The sequence below is a fragment of the Mus pahari genome, chromosome 2 (genome assembly GCF_900095145.1).
Source record: "Mus pahari chromosome 2, PAHARI_EIJ_v1.1, whole genome shotgun sequence".
In the NCBI taxonomy this organism is placed as follows: Eukaryota; Metazoa; Chordata; class Mammalia; order Rodentia; family Muridae; genus Mus; species Mus pahari.
This window is the reverse complement of record NC_034591.1, coordinates 139,937,374-139,946,972: the sequence shown is the minus strand read 5'-3', so window position 1 is coordinate 139,946,972 and position 9,599 is coordinate 139,937,374. Positions and strand designations below refer to the sequence as shown.

The 9,599-nt window shown below is 49.9% G+C and overlaps 1 protein-coding gene across 2 annotated transcripts in view; it reads left to right on the top strand.

The window, feature by feature from the left end:
• The window catches only part of Usp5 (ubiquitin specific peptidase 5), a 15,996-nt gene that overhangs the window by 4,403 nt on the left and 1,994 nt on the right, over positions 1–9,599 (top strand). The window contains exons 3-19 of one of the 2 annotated variants that reach the window (XM_021189819.1): positions 445–511; positions 638–771; positions 924–1,069; positions 1,544–1,728; positions 2,357–2,451; positions 3,240–3,433; positions 3,973–4,044; positions 4,928–5,015; positions 5,134–5,259; positions 5,769–5,922; positions 6,172–6,346; positions 6,897–6,985; positions 7,675–7,797; positions 8,305–8,448; positions 8,523–8,668; positions 8,867–9,020; positions 9,282–9,366. In XM_021189819.1, the coding sequence (XP_021045478.1) occupies positions 445–511; positions 638–771; positions 924–1,069; positions 1,544–1,728; positions 2,357–2,451; positions 3,240–3,433; positions 3,973–4,044; positions 4,928–5,015; positions 5,134–5,259; positions 5,769–5,922; positions 6,172–6,346; positions 6,897–6,985; positions 7,675–7,797; positions 8,305–8,448; positions 8,523–8,668; positions 8,867–9,020; positions 9,282–9,366 (2,177 nt within the window). Of the gene's footprint in view, positions 1–444; positions 512–637; positions 772–923; positions 1,070–1,543; positions 1,729–2,356; positions 2,452–3,239; positions 3,434–3,972; positions 4,045–4,927; positions 5,016–5,133; positions 5,260–5,768; positions 5,923–6,171; positions 6,347–6,896; positions 6,986–7,674; positions 7,867–8,304; positions 8,449–8,522; positions 8,669–8,866; positions 9,021–9,281; positions 9,367–9,599 lie in introns of both variants that reach the window. The other variant, XM_021189815.1, reaches the window with a different exon arrangement.

Genomic DNA, 9,599 nt, shown 5'->3' with positions numbered 1-9,599 from the left:
AGAGAGAGAGAGAGAGAGAGAGAGAGAGAGAGAGAGAGAGAGAGAGAGAGAGAGAGAGAGCGCTGCCACCCTCCAGGCTTGCCTACAGCCCTGTCTTGTGGAGGTATTTTCTCAGCTAAGGCTCCCTCTTCCCTGCTAACTCTAGCTTGTGTGGAGCTGACATCAAACTAGCCAGCAGCCCTCTGTTCTCTGCTTTCCTTCCGTGCTCTCATTGTGTCACTGAAACCTAACTGTTGATCTGCCTCATTGTGCTGTGCAGTTAACCGTTCTTTCCTCCCATCTCCCTGCCTCTCTCCTGTCCCTGGGGCTCATTGCTGGTCCTGACCTTTCACTGAATAGCTTCAGCAAGCCTGGAACTCTTAGAGATCCCGCTTCTGCCTCTTGAATACCAGGACAAAGTCTTGCGCTGTCATGCCTGGCCCTCTGAACCTCTGTTCATTGCAGAGAGAAGAGGACACCAGTGCAGGCACTGGAGACCCACCTCGGAAGAAGCCCACCCGGCTGGCCATTGGTGAGCTATCTGCTAGGAGAACCCTAAGCCTGATGGGTGGCCTCAGAGCTCTGTAGGGGACAAATTGGAGAGATGACGACAAATGGTAGCTGCCCTACTTTCTTCCTTATTCTCTGTCCTACCCAGGTGTTGAAGGTGGGTTTGACCTCACCGAGGACAAGTTTGAATATGATGAGGATGTGAAGATTGTCATTTTGCCCGATTACCTGGAGATCGCTCGGGATGGGCTGGGGGGGCTTCCTGACATTGTCAGAGATCGGGTACGCACATCTCACACACACACACACCCCCGAGATTCCAGGGCAGGGGGCTGCTGTAGTCATGGCTTGCACAGTACTAACAAACCTGGAGACCGGGGGTGAAAGGGTGCATGGGCAGAGTGGGGTCCTTGGTGACCTCTCCGTTCTTCTAGGTGACCAGTGCAGTGGACGCCCTACTTTCTGCTGACTCAGCCTCTCGAAAGCAGGAGGTCCAGGCTTGGGATGGGGAAGTACGTCAGGTGTCCAAGCATGCCTTCAACCTCAAGCAGTTGGACAACCCTGCTCGAATCCCTCCCTGGTGAGACCTGGCTCCGCTCATCCCTGGGCACAATCCCTGAAGTGGGAGTAAAGAGCCACCTTTGTATGGGAGTCGTTAAGAGAGAGGGTAGGGCTGGGCATGGTGGCGCACACCTTTAAATCCCAGCACTTGGGAGGCAGAGGCAGGTGAATTTCTGAGTTCGAGGCCAGCCTGGTCTACAGAGTGAGTTCCAGGACAGCCAGGACTATACAAAGAAACCCTGTCTCAAAAAACAAAAAAAAAAAAAAAAAAAAGAGAGAGAGAGAGAGAGAGAGAGAGAGAGAGAGAGAGAGAGAGAGAGAGAGAGACAGAAGGGAGCAAGCCCAGAAGGAAGATACTGGGTAGATGAACAACACAGGGGGCAGCCAGACGAGAGAAGGTGGGCTCTTGGAGGGGGCCTGCAGACTCCCCTCTCTCTGCTATTCCCATAGACCCCAACCCACAATTGAGCTAATTTTCTTCTCCCTGGGCTAGTGGCTGGAAGTGCTCCAAGTGTGACATGAGAGAGAACCTGTGGCTCAACCTGACAGACGGCTCCATCCTCTGTGGCCGACGCTACTTTGATGGCAGTGGGGGCAACAATCATGCAGTGGAGCACTACAGGGAGACTGGCTACCCCTTAGCTGTTAAGCTGGGCACCATCACACCGGATGGAGCTGGTACCCGACTGCCCCTCCCCACTCAGTGTGTTCCCAGTTACTCATTTCCTATTGAAGGAATAATATGAGTGCAGTCCCCTGGTACAACGGGGAAGACTTCACAGACCCTAGCTGTTGCCATCTGCTCAGTCACTGTCTTCCCAAACCTGTCTTACTGTGGTAGCTTATGGTGCAGGAACAGAATCAGAATCATAGTTAAAACTGGTATGGGATTGCACATCCGTTATCCCAGAATTTAGAAGGTGAAAGCTCTTCTCAACTACATAATGAATTTGAGGTGAGACAACTGGTATGGGATTGCACATGTTATCCCAGAATTTAGGAGGTGAAGGCTCTCCTCAACTACATGAGGTGAGACCTGTCACCAGAACCTAGGAGGGAAAGAAAAATCCCCTGCACATACACAGACACATACATGTATTAAAAAAGAAACTCACAGTTCCACTCCTTATCGTGTTTGACCATTTCCTCTGACAATCCCAGGGGGCTTTGTGCCTCACTAATGTTCAAGTGAGCCAGGAGGGTGATCCTGCTGGCTGTCCCTCTGTCCTCTGGGCAGGAGGTAGCGTTGCTGGATAGGCCAGTGCCAAGCTATGTCCCTCCACATTATGTCCACCTTTTCCTCTAGATGTGTATTCTTACGACGAGGATGACATGGTTCTGGACCCGAGCCTGGCAGAGCACTTGTCTCACTTTGGCATTGACATGCTGAAGATGCAGAAGGTGAGGGAGGACCTCGCCCCCATTAGCTTCAGTTTCTCATTCCTGCCTCTGTGGCCTTTCTGTGCCTGAAGCTGAGGTAACCCAGATCCCAAGATATATGAATTTCTCTTGAAGAGAACTCTATAGTCATTTGATCATTCAGTAAATATTATTGCCAATCACTGTGTAAATAAAATAGACATGGTCATCCGGGCAGTGATTGTACATGGCCTTTAATCCTAGTACTTGGGAGGGACAAGCAGGAGGATCTCTGAGTTCAGGGCCATCCTGGTCTACAAGGAGAGTTCTAAGACAGCTAAAACTACACAGAGAAACCTTGACTCAGGAGAAAAAAAGGATAGGTATAGTTCTTGCTTTTATAGACATAGTGTAAGGTCATGGCAGGTCTTAGTCATGTTCCCAAAATAAATGACTGTTTGTAAACTACTGACCAGTAGTATGAGAGAGGATGAAAGTCTGGTACTACCATGGTGGCCCTGGCCTGACTAGGGGACCAGGGAGGCTTCTCTGATGAGTGTTCTTCAGTAATAATCTAAAGTTGAGTAGAGTGACTTCAGAGTAGGAAAGAACATTCTGGGAAGGGAGAAAGCCTGGTCATTTTGCTTCTCCATTCAGAGTCGTGGATCTGGATGATTCTCAGTCCAGAGCTTAGAGACTGTGTGATATATAATATGCCCAGGCTCCTACTTCCATAAATTCTGGGCTATATCTGGGTCTTGCCCTAGGCTCCGGGTTAGCTTCTTGAAGGGTTAGCTTCTTGCCCAGTCTTAAGTTCCCCTTCCCTGCAGACGGACAAGACAATGACTGAGCTGGAGATAGACATGAACCAGCGGATTGGTGAGTGGGAGCTGATCCAGGAGTCAGGCGTGCCACTCAAGCCTCTGTTTGGGCCTGGTTACACGGGCATCCGGAACCTGGGTAACAGCTGCTACCTCAACTCCGTGGTCCAGGTGCTCTTCAGCATCCCTGACTTTCAGAGGAAGTGAGTGATCCCTTGTTCTTTCTGCTGACCTGTGCTGTGTACCTGTTTAGGTTACCACATTTTTGCATTACTTAAGGAGGGCCATGAGGATGGTGGAGATGGAGGGGGAAAGATAACATGGCTGGGAATTACTAGTTGGCCGAAACCAAATACTTTTTAGCATCATAGCTCCTCTTGTGGTTGCCAGTCTCTTTGCATACTGTCCTTCAGTTGTCCTCAGTGTCTGTGTGCCTGCTCTCATTCTTAGAATAGCTCTGCTCTACCATGGCAGGCGTGCTGTGAAGGGAACATGCTACAAAGCTGCCCTAGCACACCCTTCCCAGTAATAGAGCAGAAAAGAACAAAAGTGTGTGAGCTGTGTTTATTCTAACCCTGGGCTGCCTTCTTGTCCCCTTGGTTCTGCCTTGGGAAGAAGCCTGGAAGAGTGCCTTGGGCACACTGAAGGGAGGATGGACTAGAACGCTAGGGAAAGCGTGTTCATGTGATTAGGAGATGGTTTATTCCTTCCTTTTTCCTGCTACTCTGCTTTTGTCTCTTAGGTATGTGGATAAATTGGAGAAGATCTTCCAGAATGCCCCAACGGACCCCACCCAAGACTTCAGCACCCAGGTGTATGTAGCCTACAAAGACTGTTGAGAGCATCACAACTTTTATCTTTCTACACCGTGATCATCTGGGGTGGTCATAAATGGGGACTCTGAACAGTTAGAAGCTGTGGACTGCCTCTTGTGCTGAGTTCCTATGCAACCTAAGGTGTCCCCATCCCTATAAAGCTACACACAGATTTTTTCTTTTTTCTTTTTAAAGATTTATTTTATGTACACTGTAGCTGTCTTCAGACACACCAGAAGAGGGCATCAGATCCCATTACAGATGGTTGTGAGTCAACATGTTATTGCTGGGAATTGAACTCAGGACCTCCAGAAGAGCAGTCAGTTCTCTTTTTTTTTTTTTTTAATAATTCTTTTTTTTTTAAGATTTATTTATTTATTATATGTAAGTACACTGTAGCCTTCTTCAGACACTCCAGAAGAGGGCGTCAGATCTTGTTATGGATGGTTATGAGCCACCATGTGGTTGCTGGGATTTGAACTCTGGACCTTCAGAAGAACAGTCGGGTGCTCTTACCCGCTGAGCCATCTCACCAGCCCAGCAGTCAGTTCTCTTAACCATTGAGCCATCGCTCTAGCCCCCACACACAGATTGTTAAGAGTTGTCTAGCTGGGCGGTGGTGGCGCATGCCTTTAATCCCAGCACTTGGGAGGCAGAGGCAGGTGGATTTCTGAGTTCGAGGTCTACAGAGTAAGTTCCAGGACAGCCAGGGCTATACAGAGAAACCCTGTCTCAAAAACAAACAAACAAACAAAACAACAAAAAAAAGTTGTCTAAGTTTCCTTTAATCATGAGCAAGATTGAAGGAAAGAGAAAAAGATGCATGCAGCTCCCAGGATCATTAGTTGCCTAGCTAAATGGTTTTCTTGGCTATTACTACAGGGCCAAGCTGGGGCATGGCCTTCTCTCTGGAGAATATTCTAAGCCAGCACTGGAGTCAGGTGATGGGGAGCAGGTACCAGAGCAAAAGGTGAGTTTAGGACTTTATCCTTTTCAGACTATAGAGTTATATAGAGAAACTAAGATCTAGGGAGTGTCTGAATTAGGTCATTTAGTGCTTACTGAATCTCTGCCCTGGTCCTGCCTAGGAAGTTCAAGATGGCATTGCCCCTCGAATGTTCAAGGCCCTCATTGGCAAGGGCCACCCTGAGTTCTCCACTAATCGGCAGCAGGATGCCCAGGAATTCTTCCTACATCTTATCAACATGGTGGAGGTAAGGATGTCAGAGAGGCCACTACTGAGTCTCCTGTTTGCACCCACTTTCTTCCTCTCCCACACCCAGTCACTGGAACTGAGCAGTCTGTTTGTACATAGCCTGCTCTGTGTATAGTAGTTGCACCTACGGAAAATAGTCAAGACAAGTGATGATCTTTACCTGTGATTCCTACTTGTTGTAAACCCAGTTAAGCTTAGAACAGCGAAAAACAGGGCTGGGAGGTGGGGCACAGAGGTAGAACACTTGGCCAGCAAGCATGAATCTCTGGATTTATCTTAGAATACTTAGTACTTACAAAGAAAAATACAGGTAGCATATTACAGTGGCCAGAAGTGAGGGTTGAGGGTGGTTAATTAGGGAAGGCTTCTACTCTATCTTGCATCCCTGTGTTCCTGAGTGGCATCTTCGAATCCATTGCCATTCCCTACTGGTTCCCTAATAAAAATTTTGAGCCTCAATTTGCTCTCTGGCTGCCCAGACCTTCCTATCCTGCCTGTTTCCCATAGAGGAATTGCCGGAGTTCTGAAAATCCAAATGAAGTGTTCCGCTTCTTGGTGGAAGAAAAGATCAAATGCCTGGCCACAGAGAAGGTTAAGTACACTCAGCGAGTTGACTACATCATGCAGTTGCCTGTGCCCATGGATGCAGCCCTTAACAAAGGTACTTGCTCACCCTACAAGGCCTTGGTATGAATGGAAGCCCAGATCTGAAACGAGAGCAGAGCGGGCCGGGGTTAATTCTGCAGCTTGTTAGCACCATTGAGATGGGCGGCAAGGTACATGAGACATGTCTAGTGGGCTTTGGCGGGGTAGGGAGATGGGAGTAACTAGGGGCACGAGGCCAGCAGGCTAAGTTGAGCAGGGAACAAGGGACAACTTCTAAGACCACACCACCTGGTGTTTTCACCAGAGGAGCTTCTAGAGTATGAAGAGAAGAAGCGGCAAGCTGAAGAGGAGAAAGTGCCACTGCCAGAACTGGTTCGGGCCCAGGTGCCCTTCAGCTCCTGCCTGGAAGCCTATGGGGCCCCCGAGCAGGTGGATGATTTCTGGAGTACAGCTCTGCAGGCGAAGTCGGTCGCTGTCAAGTATGTCCTTTGGCCTGGGTTTCAGCTGCCTCCTTGGTGGGGTAATGACCAGACATTCTGCCTCTTGGCTGTTTGCACATTGTTTTGGTGGAGATCCTAAGATTATCCCCTGGCCTCAGGGTTTGGTTTGTCCCCAAGGGTACCAAGAGGCTGTCGGGTAGACACGGGTGATGATTTCCTCTTACCTTATCCTTTCCTGACACTTCTCCTGTAGTGCAAGCTCTTTTTCCAGTATGGCCTCTGCACTTGCTCTCTCCATTATGCTAGAGCCCTGGCACTTCATGTCTGGCTTCTAGAAAACAGCTTGCTGTTGGCCACTAGTATGGTTTTGGGACCTGGAGAGGTGCTTCAGTGTTAGCAACCAAGTCCTCAGCCCATTGCTGCTCCTGCCAGTAAAATACCTGGCTTCTGCAGCCCCTTGTGCACACCACTGCTGTCTACCGAGGCATGAAGAGAGGGGAGGGTCTCCTGGGACCTGGGCTTTGTCTCAGAGAGACCGGGCCAGGTGTAGAGAGGAGAGCTCGGGTGCCAGCACACTTTCTCTCTGCAGGACCACGCGGTTTGCCTCCTTCCCCGACTACCTGGTCATCCAGATCAAGAAGTTCACCTTTGGCTTAGACTGGGTGCCCAAGAAGCTGGGTATGCTGTTGGGGATGAGGGTGGTGATACACAAAGGCCTAGAAAAGATAGTTTGAACATGTATCAACTGTGAGCCTCAGATTTTTTTCTCTGAAAAGGGAAGCATTTTGTGTATGTTTCAAAATGTATCTAGTTTGAAAAGATACTGATTTAAAACTTCTTTGGGTTTTTCATTGTTTTTGAGACAGAGTCTCACTGTGTAGCCCTGGTTGGCCTGGAACTTGCTGTGTAAATCAGGTTGGCCTCACAGAGATCTGCCTGCCTCTGCCTATTAAAGGCCGGAGCCAAAATGCCTGGCTAAAACTATTTTGATAGTCATGACTATTTTTAACATTTTTCTAGTTGATGATGGTGCTTTTATTGGGATAATTTTGAAGCAGGTCTTACCGGTTCCTGGCTCTAATGTGGCACTACTGATTTATCTTGCTTTTGTGGAGAAGGAAACAGACCTTCAGAAGTATTGGGCACTCCGACTGTAGAGGCAGGCCTCTCTTGCCTGTCTATTGCTTATGGTAGATTTAGAACTAGAATCTAGTTCCCTTGGCTCCTACACTTGCGGGCACTTCCCGTGGCTGGAACTACTGCGAACAGATCTAAACCACGGTGCAGGAGCTTGAGGGTCTACTGTGCTTTTGCAGGTTAGCATCAGGAAGCTGCTGACCTGACCCTTCTCACCGTTCCAATTGCAGATGTGTCCATTGAGATGCCAGAGGAGCTAGATATCTCCCAGCTGAGGGGCACGGGGCTACAGCCAGGAGAGGAGGAGCTGCCTGACATTGCCCCACCCCTGGTCACTCCGGACGAGCCCAAAGGTAGCCTTGGTTTCTATGGCAACGAAGACGAAGACTCCTTCTGCTCCCCTCACTTCTCCTCTCCAACATGTTAGTGATTCTTCTTCCTGCCTGTCTCTCTCCCTTGCTGATGGGGGAGGGCTTCTCTGTATTCCTTCCTTCCCATCCTTTACGTTTCTCCTGTCCTCCCTTCCACGTTTCCTCTGTGCCTTGTTGGATGTGAAGACTGGCTGAGATACTCGCAGCTGCATTCTTATGTGGGCGTCGGCAGCACTGGCTAGCCGCCTCCCTGTCTTTGCTCCTTCCTCGGTTTGGGTTGGGAGGGAAGGAGCACCGCGCTCCACTAATGGCAGAAAATCGGTCACCTCTGGGACACCAGGCTCCCGTTTTGCGTGGGGTTATTTTAGTTCTGGTATGAAAGAGAAAAGCACTTATGGGTGATGGGAAAAGGCTAGAGGCTTGGCTGTGGGAGGATGAGGAAACCGGTGGAGACAGTAACAGGAAGTCATTGCGCTAATTCTACCACAGCGCCCATGCTGGACGAATCCGTCATCATACAGTTGGTGGAAATGGGCTTCCCTATGGATGCCTGCCGGAAAGCTGTGTACTATACGGGAAACAGTGGGGCCGAAGCAGCCATGAACTGGGTCATGTCACACATGGATGATCCAGGTAGGCAGAGGTGGGCACAGGATGAAGCAGGGCCTCCATCCATCCCCAAACACTCATGCCGTCCTCATCCACAGATTTTGCAAACCCCCTCATCCTGCCTGGCTCCAGTGGGCCTGGCTCCACAAGTGCAGCAGCTGACCCCCCGCCAGAGGACTGTGTGACCACCATAGTCTCCATGGGCTTCTCCAGGGACCAGGCCCTGAAAGCTCTGCGGGCCACGGTATGCGCTGCCCTGGCTCTGGGCTCTGGGCGCCCATGGGGAAGTGGGGTGGGGTGAGGGTATATTAACACCTTTGGTTGGTAGTACAGGACCCAGTACAGAGTGGTTGAAGCTGGCTGCTCTTTTTGTGACTGTGATAGCTGCGGTGTTGTGCCTGCCGGACTCTTTAGGAAAAGTAACACTTCTCTCCTCTCCAAGAACAATAGCTTAGAGCGGGCTGTAGACTGGATCTTCAGTCACATTGATGACCTGGATGCAGAAGCTGCTATGGACATCTCAGAGGGACGCTCAGCTGCAGAGTCCATCTCTGAGTCTGTACCAGTGGGACCTAAAGTCCGGGATGGTCCTGGAAGTGAGTGTCACCAAGAATCTGGGTAGACCTGAGGCTGTCTGCTGTGTAGCCCCTCATTCTAGTGCTGTGTGTTTCTCAGTCTGAGGGGTCAGAAGCTCTGTCTCTCTGATGGGTCTAGTGAGGGTGGAATTTGAGGAGCTGAGGAGCCCATGTTTGCCCATGTTCCCTGAAACTCTAGTTTTGATTTTGAGCTGTTAGATACTGTCCCACAGGAACCCTGGGTAGTTTTCTCCTCTGCTCTCTCTTTCTCTTCTTCCCCAGAGTATCAGCTCTTTGCCTTCATTAGTCACATGGGCACGTCTACTATGTGTGGTCACTATGTCTGCCATATCAAGAAGGAAGGCAGGTAAGGGGCTGGCAGTATGCACTGTAAATGAGAGGTGCTGGTGAGGAGGGGGAGGGCAACCTGGAAGCCCCTACAATATTTGTGGGAGAAGTCAGATTAAAAAAAAAAAAAAAAAAAATGGGGCCGGGCCTGGTGGCGCAGGTCTTTAATCCCAGCACTCGGGAGGCAGAGGCAGGTGGATTTCTGAGTTCGAGGCCAGCCTGGTCTACCAAGTGAGTTCCAGGACAGCCAGA